We start from the raw sequence: 15,600 nt of genomic DNA, 5'->3' as shown, positions 1-15,600 counted from the left end.
CTCATCCAAGCAGACCCTACACCATTTTTGACAGATGGCAGTCCAGTCTCTTCTTAAAAGCTTCCAGTGACTGTTGAACAATGCTGCTAAAGCCTTCCATTACATGTGAGCAGGAAACGCCAACCCAAATTTGAGCATTGAGTTGAGAATTACCCTGTGCCTTTTTAAGAGGGCCTATTTTCCTGATGGTCATTATAATTGAAGACTACAAGTTTGAAATGTTAAGCCTCTAACAGCTCCTCTTGTACCACTTGCTCACTCAAGCTAAGTGAGAAGAGGTGATAAATAAACACTTCATACATAGACTTCATACATTCCATACAGCTACACTAATCCTATGCAGCTTCTGCAGTCATATGAGGTAGGTCAAGGCAAGGGTGAAATGACTTTTCTGTAGAAGAATTTTAATTAGCTAACAATCCAGCCATATACAACAATACCTGACAGTTAACAATTGCTACTGTTTGGGACTTATATTTCAAAGTAGCTTTTCCAACATACCTTTTTCTCTTAAAAAAAAAAGATTAGACATTGATTGGATAATCATTTAATATAACTACTGCAACCCTTCTTCTAATCTGATTAACAAGCTTCTAAGTAGCATTAAGGACATTTTTATTGCACTTGTGGGAAGGAGTCCAACTAAAATGACCCCAAGGTTGCATACCTCCAAGCACAATCAGGAGTTTTTAACTGATCTAACTATGAAAAACAAAACAATGAGGAGGGTTTTTTGAAATTCACCATTATCGGAAATTATTTCTGAAATCATAAAATTTCTGAAGAACTTGGTTTTGTGTAATATTGTTTGTCTTGAAGTGGTTGCAAAAAGCTTTGTTCCTGATGTCAGCAGGGGTACCTAGAATTGGTACAACCCATTGTTAATTTCTATGGTCTGTTTGATTTCCCTTCTAACTGATTTGAGTAGAGGTACTCCATATATAACAATAGAGGGACAAGGGAATGCCCTTGAAAGACAAGAAGAAGAATCACTACCAAGGCAATCATGAGATAAAAGGGAAAGGTCAGGAAAGTAATGTGAGTAAACTTCATAGACAAGCCCCTCACTGATTCACGCCTAGATAAAGAGAAGGAGGGGGAAGCACATTCAGTCTTGCAAGATTCTGCTACTACAGCTTTACAATAAAAGTATTATTGACATTGTATTCCATTGGTTTCCTAGTCTGGTCTGGCTTGAAGGGCTGATAATAATGGACATTGGCACTTGTTATGATTATAGAAACCCAACAGCTCCCAGACCAACGCTGGCTGGGGAATTCTGGGAGTTGAAGTCCGCCAGGCTTAAAGTTGCCAAGGTTGGAAGATCCTTGCTTTAGAGCAGGGGTCACCAAACTTTTGCACCTCAGGGTCCACCAAACTCATCATTTTAAATCCTGCAGACCACTAATATCAATTTTGACTGATGGTGGCTTGCTGACATTTTCCCAGGGTCTCTGCAGAAAGCAGCAGAGACCCTGGGAAAATCCCCCAAAAAAGTCTGAAGGAAAATTCCCCACCCCTACCGATCGATCAGTCTTTATTTGGGATCGCATGATACCATCTCCAGCTCCATTATTGGGGGGGGAGGGAGAGAAAGAGAGAGAGAGAAAGACACAGAGAGACTTTTGGCTTCATGCAAGGAAAGCAGCAGAAGCAGCAGAAGTCTTTCTTTCTTTCTCTCCCCCAAACTCTGCCAGAAATGAGTCTTTGTGAAACTTGTGCTGGTGCAGCCTCTTGGAGCAGGAAGCCTTGCAGGGTCCCAAAGACTCTTTTCTGGTGGAGTTTGGGGGAAAGAAAGACTTTGGCTGCTTTCTTCTGTTCTTATGTCAAGTTGTTCTGGTGTGCAGTGCTCTATAGTGTCGTTTTGAGGGAAGGAGTTGAAACAGTTTATGTCTGGGATGTGAGGGGTCTGTAAATATTTTCACAGCCTTCTTTTTGACTCATGTAGTATACAGGTCCTCGATTGAAGGCAGGTGGGTAGTAATTGTTTTTTCTCCAGTCCTAATTATCCTCTGAAGTCTATGTCTGTCCTGTTGGGTTGCAGAACCAAACCAGACAGTTATAGAGGTGCAGATGATAGACTCAATAATTCCTCTGTAGAACTATATCAGCAGCTCCTTGGGCAGTTTGAGCTTTCTGAGTTGGCGCAGAAAGAACCTTCTTTGTTGTGCTTTTTTGATAACATTTTTGATGTTAGGTGTCCAGTTTAGGTCATGTGATATAGTAGAACCTAGAAATGTGAAGGTCTCTACTGTTGATACTGTGTTGTCTAATATTGTAAGAGGTGGTAGTATAGGTGGGTTTCTTCTAAAGTCTACCACCATTTCTATGGTTTTGAGTGTGTTCAGTTCCAGATTGTTCCGGTTAAACCACGAGGCAAGTTGTATAGTTGTTTAAGTTTATTTATTTATTTGTTTGTTTATTTCTTTATTTATTTTGTCAAACAATTATTAGATAACAGGTATAAGTATAAACATGGTTATAAATACATAAAATCGATATGAATGAGAAAAAAAGAAACAATGGGACAGGGACAGTAGGCACGTTTTGGTGCGCTTATGCACCAAAGTTGTATAGGAACGATGAAGCAGCATCTGGAAGTGATGATTTGCAAGCTGCCCCCTCTAAAGTGTATTTCTTGATTTCTAGTACACATATTTCAGGATTCCTAATTTAACATTATCTAACCTTCAGCTCAGTAAAAGCATTCTTCAGATAAATATGGTGGTTGAATGGAGGTCAAAAGCTCTCTCAGTTGCACTGATGATAATGAAATGATGCAGGTGGAGGAGACTAAGGAAAGAAAAATGAACTTTCTTTCTTTATCAAGTCTCTTATTTTTACCCATACATGGGTGTTTACACACCAGTTCAAAATTTGCTAAAAGATCCTGCTAAGGGATGAGATCACAGGCTTTAGTTACCTGCTTGTATTGTGAAGTTATGTTTCTTTTAAGAGATACAATAGTCATAAAAGGGAATAAAATGTTCGGATGACTTTCATTGCAAAATAACCTTTATAATAATCTTTCTTGTTTTTTGCATCAAATAAAAGAGGGGGAAATTAAAGCATCAAAACCCCAAAGGAAAATGTGCAGACATAATCTTGTTTATACTGACAATATTAGATTTGTCTTTCAAAATAGATTCACTACTATTATTAAAAAAACAAAGAATATTGTAATTGTTTATATATTATAATGCTGTATATTAAAATTCAGATAAAGAGAACTTGTATAACACCAACTTTCCTTCCACATTTTAAAAAGACTGTGCTTTTTTAAAATACACATTTCATATTTTTTTTCTGATTTCAAGGTTAGATTCTAGAGGGTTTCCCCCACTCATCTATAAGTCTTTTCCACCTGTAAGTTCTTCATATTAAGATACTTAGAAGTATATTTCATTGGGGTTCTGGGAATGATCAAATTGTTGTATCTAGAAGTGGCTTGATTGAAGAAACTATTACGTGCAACTCATTTCTATGACTTTCCTTTGCTTTGTTAATTTCTTGCAGCTCATGGGTATCAAACTGCCAGCCAGTCAGATCAATCTCTTGTAAAGAAACCAACTGGTTTATTAGGCGGGCCAGTGCCAAGACTAAGAGGGCGGAAGGCGTGAAGCCTTGTTCTTGGCTGAAGTCTAGAAATGTCAGCTTCTTGAGATGAGTTAATGCCTTCAAGATAGTGAGCCATCCCTCACTTGTCAAGGAAGTCTCTGCCATGTCCAGATGTTGGAGATCTGCCAAAGGTGCTTTTGCAAGAAGAGAACCTCGGGAAATATGTTTGAATTACATTCAGTCACTTCTTGTTTCTCAGATTATACAGAAAATGTAATTGAGTGTAGGCTTAATCATATATATAATATAAATGAATGTTCAAAAATGGCTTATACCGAATCTTAATATCGAGGAGAATACAAAGATAATGCTTTACATCTCAAAATCAAATCAATTAGTATTTAAGGTTGAAGGATCCTATGTCAGCATTCTCAAGAGCAGGAATCTGACCTCATCAAGGATTTGACAAGCAGGTTATATAGCCATAAGAGAGGGGAGATTTATTTATTGGAACTATTTAGGGATAGGCAAAATTTACTGAACTATATGAGGTTTTTGTTATGATTTACTGTAGAATGCTTTTTTAATCTCAACTGTCGGACATATATGTTGCTGTTTTATTGGGTTTTTTTGTATTTTTTCTAATATGCTGTTAGACCCTAGGGTTGCTACAGAAAAACTGGTGGCTATATAAATTAAAATAGAGTCAAAAAGCATGTTTCCGCATATGCCTGCAGAAGAAAACAGAAGGAAGAGACCTGTCTGAAATTTCTGAGGCAAAAAGCAATGACAGATAAAGAAGGGACACAAAGTAAACACTTAACTTTCCACCAATATCCAACTGCCTGCCTGATCAGAAGGCTATGTGGTGCTAAACTTTAGTCCCAATATATATAGGGACTTCTAACATACCCAGACTTTTAGAAAACTTAAAGTGTAAAAGCAACAGATTGTTTTCTTCCAAGATGCTTCCATAGAAGTTTCATAGAATTGTGAATCATGTAGCAATTTAGATAGTGTTGTGGTAATTTAGACCAGAGTTCCCCAACCTTTCCGGCTTTGTGGATCAGCTGTGGGGAGAAGGAGAGCGGATGGCTACGCATGAATGGTGGACAAGCATGTATGTGTGTACAGCTCCATTTGTGAGAGTGGTGGCTATGCATGCTTGCCGCTCATGCAAATGTAGTGTGCTTGTGCAAGTGGAGATGCACTTCCGCTGCCTAGTTCCAAACAGCTCAAGGCCCAGTAGTGGGCACAGCCCGGAGATTGGGGACCCCTGGTTTAGGCTGTGTCCCAAGGAGGCCTATTGTACTGCTAAATACTGAAACATAGTTCTGTTTTTTTCCAGTACCAAGTATGAATATTTATCTAATTTTTGTTTTAGGTCATATTTCTATATACATAAACATGCAGAACATCTGCAAAAGTCAGCTGAGGTATTGGAGGGACTGTCTCAATCAAATCTATCTGTCAATCAGATTTGGCAGAAATGACATGTTGTAATTCTATGTACAAAGAAATGTCATCTGACAGGAGCCAGGAAGAGACCTGTTCTGCCACAGCAACATCCTTGAGAACATCGTCCCTTCTGAGGTGAGATTAGCCCTGTTCCTGTTGGCCTTCTAGAGGAGTCTGAAAACATGGCTTTGTCATCCGACCTGGGATCTGGTGATGTGGAAAGTCTGATAAATGGTTGTGCTTTCAAGAAAACAAATGGCGCTCTTCCACAGATTGTTTTAATATTTTCATTATTTTAAGAGGATTTTTTAATGATTTTGCCATTATTTTTTGGTTGTGCTTGAATTATTTTTGGATTTTTAACTTTATAAGCCACCCAGAGTCACAGAGGTAAGATGGCTATATTTATTATATAAATGAACAAATAACCCTTACGATAGCCTTTTGGATCAGAGCTATTGCTTTGAGTCAGTATACATGTGAGTCCTTCACTCTTGTTTTCATGAATCTCATTTAATACTGCAAAATATACTTACTGAGAATTCTGGCCTCAGAGTTGGTAGTTCTCCATTTCTTTAGCCCAAGTTTGGTCAACTGTGGCATTTTCTTTAACTCTTCTAACTTAACAAGGCAAACACTCACTTCATCCACCCAAGGGAACATCAGAATTTTCATCTTTGGTAGGACATTTAAGCTTTCAACTAAAGAAAAGATAAATTCACCTGATTACTTCTGATTACTGTTTTGTTTTCCCTCTGTCTTTTTTCAGGATGCTTTTCAATCTCCCAATGTAGCCTGTAACCAGTTTGGTGATTAACCAAATCAGACCTAGTTTAACTTTACAGGCACCAGCAAATTCAACTATATAGAGGCTGCCATTTACTATGGCATTAATTAAAACATAGTCTGCAAATAAGTATTAAAGAGACATAAGCAATGCAGATAGATAATATGCAGTTCAACATACGAATCATTATTTTATTCCCATTTTTTGCTGCAAAGGGTTCCCACATTCCTATTATATGATTTTTCACCAGGCCATTTAGCTCACAAAACTCGTTCTAAGCTTGTTTGTCTGCAACTCTCGATCAAGCCTTCCCTATCATTAGCCCATTTCTGAATTGCATTCTGTTGAATTACTTTATAGAAAATGACCTGCTAGTGGCATTTTAAAAGACACCTTTAAAATAGGATATTAGTTTTTAGGATTTATTTGTTCAATATTATAGAAATTTAGTTTATATAATAATATATGATAAATAATATTGTAATTGTGTTATATTATAAAATTATAATTAATATAATATATATAACATACATTACATAACATAACAACATAACATAACAATAAAATAAATATAAATTTATTTTATAAAATTTTATTCAATATTATAGAATTCTTATTTTAGGTTTGTATTGTTAGGAAGGACAAGCTATCATATATAAAAGCAGACAGCAAACTTCACTCATCCATATGCTAATTATTTTACCTAGCTGGTAATGAAATGTCCACAGAAGAAAAATGAGCTCAGAGAATACCAAGAATCCAACAATTTTGCCTTGAACTACATATATTTTCCATTCTTGCATATTTTTCTTTTCAATCCAAGGCCCAAATTAAGACTGAGATTTCTTAGAACATAGCAGTAGCAATAGCACTTAGACTTATACACCGTTCCATAGTGCTTTATAACAGGGGTCTCCAATCTTGGCATTCTTTAAGACTTGTGGACTTCAACTCCCAGAATTCCTCAGCCAGCTGTGCTGAATTCTAGGAGTTGAAGTCCACAAGTCTTAAAGTTGAAGTTGAAATCCACAAGTCTTAAAGTCTTAAAATTGCCAAGCTTGGAAACCGCTGCTTTATAACACTCTTTGAGCGGTTTACAATGTCAGCATATTGCCCCCAACAATCTGGGTCCTCATTATACTGACTTTGGAAGGATGGAAGGCTGAGTTAACCTTGAGCTGGTCAGGATCAAACTCCTGGCTGTGGGCACAGTTAACCTGTAATATCGCATTCTAACCACTGTATCGGCATAGCTCCTCTATTGAGCAAAACACCAAAATATGATCTATGATTGCAACCTTTTTCCTGAGAGAAAATTATCTTTCTTACCTAATCGACAAAGAGCTTCTTTTCCTCCATTTCCCAAAAAATTGTTGGATAAATCAAGTGCAGAAAGTTTGGGTAAGCTGCAAATATTCTGAACTATAAAATAAGAAGCACACAAGTGAATTAACTCATCGGCATTGGGAAAGAGTATGAATTAAGATAATTAATCTGTGCTTTGTGATAAATTGCTACTAATAATGACAGAAGCAATAACAGCAGTCTAATTATATGCATTTAATTGTTTTCTGAATTTTATTATTTGGTCAAAGTTAAATGAGGTTAAATTAAATTAAATACAAAGGGATAAAGAAAAAGGTCCAGTTCTGGAAGATCCATAGGAGGAAAGACTGAAGATGAAAACAGAGATAAATCTCTGAATGACGTAACAAGGTTAGAATCACCCTTTTGAGAAACTATGTCTAAAAGATTCTTCTATCTCTAAAAGAAGAATGGGATTTTTGGCTTTCCAGATGTGGCTGAAATTTTAATTTCCAGAAACCCTGACCAATAAAGCTATTGTGAAAAGGATCCTGAAAGTTACAGTTTAGTAGCATCGGTAGGACCCCAGAAAAAGGAAGCATTTTCAATTGGTCACCTTGGTTAAAAAGCCTGAGAGAGGTAATTTCATCACATACTGAGTGTGCCAGGTTGAAGATGGCTGGGAAAAATCAGAGTTCAAGGGATGAATAACGTTTTTTTGCATGCAGAAAAGCAGCAAGCTCAGGGGGTATTTCCACCATAAAGGATCCAATAGCAACTAATATGACACTGGTGTCGGACACCCTTAACAGCTGCCACCAGTGTCCTAGAGTTGGATAAACAGTCTGAACTGCATAATGGTTATAAGGTTATTCTGTTTTGAAAGTACCGTTTTTGTTCTACGGTATAGATTACCTCAACTTACTATCCTTTCTCAAAATTCACAATCAATAAGACCGTTAATATCTGGAGACTAACAGTTTGGGATGGGGAGAATCTGTTCTAGAATTGTAAGCAATGCTATTCAGAACTTCATCTGTTTTAGAAGTTTGATATAGCCCCAAGAATGATATTATTACTGGATAACTTATAAATAGAATAAGTGGATTAAAATAACCAAAACATTGATATTACCTAGAATTTTTACAGCAGTCGCAGAAATGCAGCAATTAACCAAATAAATTTCTTCTAGTTCTTGAAGATATGATATTGATTTTACTATACTTATCATTCCATCTCCAACATTTGTAAGCTCTTTCAATTGCAATGAATTCAATTTTTTCAAATTCTTTAAGCCTTCAGCTGTAAACAAATTGAGGGGGGGGGGAAAACCTAGTTAGCGTTTTATTCTCTTACAACTTGCACATCCACAACACTACAGTACTCCCTTTTGAAATAAGCAACATTCTATAAAGTGCAGAAAAGCAAAAGAAATGAAAAACATGGTGTAAAAACACTGTGCTTGTGCCATTTTCATTATTAAATAGCATGGTTCAATATGGTGAACATAATTCAAAGGCAACTAATATCCAATTTTATCTCAAGCATGCATTTCTAAGCAAATTTATTTTCTTCCTTTTCCTTTTGTCTTTTAATAACCCTGTAATCCCTTGCATCAGGGTAGAGTTGAGGCAACTGAATGGAGCTGAGTATTTACTGTCCGGATACCGTTTCTGTCACCAATGCAGAGTTTGCAGCTCATTGTGTCCGGAGGGAGAAATAGCTGAACTCACAGCCTCCTGATTGTGAGATGAGAACTCTACATCTAGGCCACTAAACTACTCATGCATTTCTAAGCAAATAGGATGTCTAATTTAAGGACTATATATATAATCCCCATATCCTGCTAACCAGGAGGAACATGCAATGTATTGACAATCACTTGAGATGCTTTAATCTATTTTTTTTCAGGATAGATTAAAATTACTTGACTGGTTACATGCATGGTAAATATTCAGCTTCTTATTTATACTAAATTTAATATTTAGAATTAAAACATGCAATCTAACAACAGGATAAAATGAAGGAAGAAAAAACAAAGGGAAGGGTAGAATATATAAATGTTATTAAACATAAATAAATTTCAACAGAACTCTATAGGATACTATATGGGTTCATTCACTAAAGTTACCTAATCTGTCAGCAGTGTTCTCATTCATCTTGACATTATCAAATGTAATCTTTTCCACATTAGCAAGGATAGATATTGCATCCAGAAGTCCCCCTAAGAAAAGAACATTTGGTTTAAAATAATAATAAAAGGACGGATGGAATTGGATGGATGAACTTGCAGACGGAGAAACAGACACCAATAATATTATACCAAGACAGAAAAGAGACTTTCTTCCATCCCATCTTCATATACTTCTCCATTCTCCATACTACATCCAAATACTTCTCTATCCTTCACATACATACCTTCAACAAACCTGAAAGTAATATATGCAGGAGAAAATAAAAGGAGATTTTGAGTAAGCAGATGTGTTTTCTTTCTTCCTTAAACTTTGCTCAATCTCAGGGTAGCTTAGGCTTTATCACCCTTTACCGAGACGGTCAAACTATTTTCCAAAGCATCAAAAGGCAAGACAAGAAACAATGGATGGAAATTAACCAAGGAGAGAAGCAACTTAGAACGAAGGAGAAATTTCCTAATAGTGGAAGCAATCAACCAATGGAATAGCTTGCCTTCAGAAGTTGTAAATGTGCCATCGGTGGAGGCTTTCAAAAAGAGACTGGACAACCATTTGTCTGAAATGGTATAGGACCATGATGGCGAACCTATGGCATGTGTGTCAGAAGTGGCATGCAGAGCCATCTCTCCGGGCACGCCAGCTGTTGCCTGTTGCCCTTCGGGGTTCTGGCGCGTACATACACATTGACCAGCTGGTCTTTGTGTGTGCAGGAGCACTGGAAACCAGAAGAGCAGCTCCCCGGCACATATGTGCATGCCAGGAAGCTGAGCTTCTGGTTTCTGGCGCACACATGTGCACTGCCTGGGTAGTCTTCGCGCATGCATTTGCAACAGAAACCAGAAACTCAGCTTCCCAGCATGCACGTGCGCACTGGGGAGCTGTTCTTCCAGTTTCCAGTGCTCCCACATGCACACACGCTCCCATTTCGGCACTTGGTGCCGAAAAGGTTAGGATCTCCTGCTCAAGCAGGGAGTTGGACTAGAAGACCTCTGAGGTCCCTTCCACCTCTATTATTCTATGTTCTAATTGTTCTATGTTTTAAGATGACTGAGGAGCAATGCATTATGAAGGTGAAGGATAGGAATAGTGAATTTCATGTCGATATAATTTTCTGCCAATTCAAGTAAAGTTAGGTAGCACTATAATCCAGAATAGAGATAACAGAAGATGACCTTAACAGAGATTTTATTGATATAGTGAGGTATACTCCACACAAGCCTATGGAACAGAAATACAAAAGTGTATAAAGAGGCATTTTGCATGGGGGTCTGGAAACTCCCTGAACAATATACATAGAGGAATCTAATAGCACACTCCACAAATGAATCACAGTAAACATGTTATTTGTCAACATTATTGTTCACATACCATGCTGGTTTTCACTCTGCAGGTCTTTTACTTTTATAGTTTTCAGTACCATCATTTGGGTTATCTGTTGCTCATCTTCGATGCTAAGAGGTGTAGACTCCACAATAAGATCCTGCAGATTAGTACAGCTATTGAGGACTTCCCTCAACTTTCCTGTGAGGCCAGGACATTTGTTGATAATCAGTCTCAGACGTGCGGCAGAACAACATATTTTTTCCAGATACTTAACATCACCCTTTTCTAATTGATTGAAATCTTTTAAGGTAATTTCTAAACCTCTGAGCTTTCGATTCCAGTTGAAGAATAAGGACACTGCCTTTTCGGGGATGACACTTTTCCATGGTGTCCTTGTAGCTGATGAAGTGCCAAAAAAGTCTAATTTGATGACTTCTAACATGCTTACACAATTAGAAAAGTAGTCAAAAAACCCAGAGACATAGGTAGGAATGCTCTGGGTATTGATGTACAACTTTTTATCATAGAAAAATTCCTCAAACTCCTCCTTTACAGTTATTTCAGAGATGCTTTCATAGAGGAATCTAATAGCACACTCCACAAATGAATTTTCCCGAGTTGCTATTAAGCCTTCTTCTTCCTCAGCAGCAGCAATTTGTTCATATTTCTTGAGTTCTTCTGGAACTAAATCACAAACAGAAGGCAATCCAAAAAGACTACCCCCCTGATGAATGGTTGATAAATAGCTGATAACTTTTTTGGTGGCTTCAGAAGACGACCCACAGGTATACAAAAGTAAACTGTGGTGAGTAGTAATTATAGCTGAGAAACTCTTAATCCTTTTTAGATAACTGAGTCCTCTGGTTACTTCCTCATCACTATGGGATCTCAATAGTCTGGAAAGTCTTCTACCTGCAATATATTCTTGGAAAGATTTATGAAAAAATGTATATGCTACTTTTAGTCTCTGAGCTGTGTACTTGTGCATAAGGCCGATAGATAACAGCACATTTTCTTTTTCTTCACTGGGAACATCCTCAGAATAAAAAACAAATTTTTGCTCAAAGATTCCATCCAAAGCCAAATTTCCACAGTGAATTAGGCTGAGCCGAAAATGTTTGTCACTTATCTTTCTGGTCTTGTACTTGTTTTTCCCTACCAACAAATTGTATAGGTGGAGAACAGAGTGGTTTGTGTATGTGGAGTGAAAGTGGATTCTCCCATTTGGATGGCACAAGCAATAATCACAAATAAAGGGGTCCTCATAAGGTTCTCCAGCTGAGTCCCTGAATTCTGAAAAGTGGAATCTAAACTCTCCAATTGAGACAGCAGGCCCTCTGCTATTGTGGCTTCTTCCAAGACATTTTTAACTAGTGTTTTTGCACTTTCCACGGTTAGATCACCTGTCTCAGCAATCAGTGACCCAAACAGCCTCAGACTTCGAATTGACTCGGTCCTTGTAGTAACAATAACTGTATTCTTGAATCTATGACTTTCTTTTATCAGTGCTTCTATTTCAGGGCAGCTCTGGGATTTGAATTCATCATACCCATCTAAAAGGAAAAGGACTTTTTCCTCTAGCAATTCTAATATCTCCATAAAGTCTTCTTTACATATTCTATAGTTCTTCCTAAGAAGCTGCTCACATATGGTCTCATATAGTCCTGCCTCTACCCCACTCAGGCTGATGAAGAAGACAAGCTTGAACCTCATCAAAGAAGGATGATCTTCATTAGCCCAGAGTAAAGCAATCTTTTTGAGGAGAGTCGTTTTCCCCTTCCCAGCTTCTCCCTCTATGATACAGGGACTTTCAAGTTCATCTAAAAGGGCATTTAAAGTCATTTGTGCCAAGCGGGAATTATGGATATCTTTCTTCCAAAGCAAGATATCAGTATAGGTATTCTTCAAATCAAAGATGATATCAATTTCTTCGCCCAGTGGATGAAAACGTTCAAAGGACTTATGCCTATATAAGTTAGTTAAATCTTGAGCTAAGTAATTAACATCTTGTTGTCTAACTTGCCCATCTGTATCTAAAACAAAACAGAAAGATCTGAATGAAATCTTACTAAAGAGTATGATTTAACTGATATATTACGACAATACAAACTAAGTGAGATCAGATAGAGGCAACCTACATTTTATACTAGATTTTAATTAGAGCTGTTGTCCAATCTGAGCTGTACAAATCTTGATAAGTAGAAAACCCTTTCATATTTTGCTACTATTTAGTAATTATCTGGAGTTTTGAAGCTCAAATCTTTTTGGAGCCCATTTCAGGAGCTAGTTCTAACTTTCAAAAGCTTTCTCTGGTGTGGTACAATATTCTTGAAAACTACTGATTTCTATAATTTTAATGGTTCATAAAAGTCTGAGCGGATGACTTTCTCCTGACACTACCTCTATCTTAGACAAAATAATAAAGGTTAATTTGTACTTAATAAAGCAACTAAATTTGAAAAAATGGTAATCTTAATAAAGATACTATAAGAATATAATAATAATTAATAAAAAAATAAATTAGGTATCTACTTACGGCTTCCCTGTAATTTCTTAAAAAGGAAAAAATCTATTTTCTCCAGTGATCTCACCAAAATACCACAGGCTTTGTCACCTTTTTCCAAAATGGAGCATATCAATTTTCTTGACGCATCCTGCCTTACTTTTTGGCAAAGGATGCTATCTTTTTCTTCATTTGACAAAACAGATTTTGCAAAAAGACAATCTACAATTTTCTTGACGGTTGCCATCTCCATTCTTTGAATAAGCTGTTCATGGTTATTCTCTAAAAAATCCATTGGTGAGAGCAGATGGTTCTTCTAATCTGAATCTAATCAATTCTACTCCTTCTCTGAATAATGAATGCTAACTTGGTTTGACTGCAGGTCATAACTCTTATTCTGAAGGTTCAAATACAGCAGCAGAAATGGTTGGTAATCCTAGAGGAAATGCAGAGATTTTAATAATAAAATATAAACTTCACAAATGCACACAGACTGAATCATAGCCCCATGCTATGATGCTAATTATAAAACTTGATATATATATATATATATATAAAAATCATTTTCCAAGTTTTACATTCTGCACAGAATCTTCTTGGATAAATAATATAATATTTTCTATATGGGATGGGAAATGTGAATGGTGAATTAATATATCCATATCTACCATATTTATTTCCCTTCTTGGAATGCGGAAATCCACAGCAAACTGTCAAATCATTGAATCCACCAAAACCATCTCCTAACCGTAGTACAAGATGTTCCAAAGTGGTTCATTTTGTGATGTGACTGTCATTAAGAAAGGCTAATTCCTTAAACTCTCTTACAGTGATGAACATTTTAAAGAAATACATTTCTTCAGGAACATAACAAAATCTTAACAATCAACCTGGCCCTTTTGACAAGAAGATATGTTTAAAGCAGCAAATGTGCAGTTCGATTAATTAGCAGCAAACTATCAAATATACTGGAGACTCACTGGAGAAGAGCTTAGTGCTGAGAAAGATTGAGGGCAATAGAAGAAAGGGATGATAGAGAATGAGGTGGCTGGATGGAGTCACGGAAGCGATAGGCATGAGCTTAAATGGACTCCGGAGGATGGTAGAGGACAGGAAGGCCTGGAGGAACGTTGTCCATAGGGTTGCAATGGGTCAGACACGACTTTGCAACCAACAACAACAAATATATATATATTGTAGTTTTTTTAGGCATCGAGACAACATATAGATTTTCAGTGTCCTTCATCAAAATATCCTGAATTCTAAACTTGCAGTTGGCTCAACTCATAGGCAGTCAAGAGATCTGGACAGGAATAAAAGCAGTATGCATGACACAGAGCTAGCACCAAGGAAAGCAGAAAATACCCATAACTTTGTCAGGGAGCTGCTCATTGCTGTCTTTCACCTCCAAAGTTCGTTTGTAGAGTTTGGTTTCAACAAATATATTAAGACTCTGGAGCCGTAACCATGTTCTTTCCCCCCACCCACACTGCCCTCCAAAAAAAAAAAAAAAAAAGGAAAAGCATTTTGATTATGGGAAAAATATAGTACTTTGAAGGAGCCCCAGGAATCCTGAACTGGAGCTGCAGGGGCTGGATCTTGAGGAGAGGATTAACAGACCGATCTGGAGCTGCTTCTAGTAAAAAAATGTTCTCTGTCCATGTTTCCCACGCCCCTTCCTCCCCTCCTTCCTTCCTTTCACAAATGTAAGTAGAAATAATCTTCAGAGAATACCCATCTCTTGTTACGGTTGTTCTATAATACAAATCTAAAACAATGTCTGAAATGTTCAAAGTATGTCAAGCAAAAAGAAACATACCTGTTTTGAGAAGCTGTTAGGGAAAATGTTACCAATCGGTAGCAGTTTTAAGTTCCTTCTCACACCCAGTTGTTGAACTTTTGACACTTGTTTCACTTAGCTCACAGAACACTTACAACACTTCCGGTTTTCAGAAGAGGGGTGTTGCAAGAAAGGGTAGTGCTTACAGAAGGGAATACTGTCATTCAAAGACAGCTCTCCACAACATTCATTACAAATGATCTGGCAAGGAAGCAAGTGTACGTGTAACTTAGGTAAGGCCTAGGTGCTTGCTCCAGGTATGCTTTCAGCTGAAGTATAAACCTGAGCAGGTGGAATATACTTAATTCTTTGCCCAGAAAATTTCAAAGCTCTCTTTTAAAGTGAATTAAAGTTGTGACTTCTCTGTGACAACATTACAGCATCTTCCTGTGCGCCAGAGAAAAATGTTTTAAAATAAAATTAAAATTTCTCTAGATCTGCACATGAAGCCATAATTACGAAACACAAAGGCCTAATTAAAGCAGGTTAAGAGAAGATTAGAGCAGATTAAGAGAATACATTTTTATAGAGCTACATTTTAGTTGCTGGAATGTACTGATACAGGCCAAGGAGTATAGAACTTTTTGCTAAATATAAATTAACTAGCTGACTAAATATTCTGGACTCAGAAATT

General features: G+C 37.1%; 1 protein-coding gene across 1 annotated transcript; it reads right to left on the bottom strand.

The window, feature by feature from the left end:
• Window positions 1-3,410: 3,410 nt before the first annotated feature.
• On the bottom strand, window positions 3,411-15,064 carry NLRC4 (NLR family CARD domain containing 4). Its single transcript, XM_026695521.2, is given in 9 exon segments — window positions 3,411-3,770; window positions 5,553-5,717; window positions 7,133-7,225; window positions 8,243-8,410; window positions 9,240-9,332; window positions 10,669-11,796; window positions 11,799-12,656; window positions 13,160-13,562; window positions 14,946-15,064. Coding segments are annotated over 8 exon segments (3,114 nt in total). The 5' UTR covers window positions 13,422-13,562; window positions 14,946-15,064; the 3' UTR covers window positions 3,411-3,423.
• Between the last annotated feature and the right edge of the window lie 536 nt (window positions 15,065-15,600).

This window comes from Pseudonaja textilis, chromosome 1 (genome assembly GCF_049901715.1).
Source record: "Pseudonaja textilis isolate UNSWEBS1 chromosome 1, rPseTex1.2, whole genome shotgun sequence".
Taxonomy (NCBI): domain Eukaryota; kingdom Metazoa; phylum Chordata; class Lepidosauria; order Squamata; family Elapidae; genus Pseudonaja; species Pseudonaja textilis.
The sequence above is the reverse complement of the archived record's forward strand: the minus strand, read 5'-3'. Positions and strand labels throughout refer to the sequence as shown.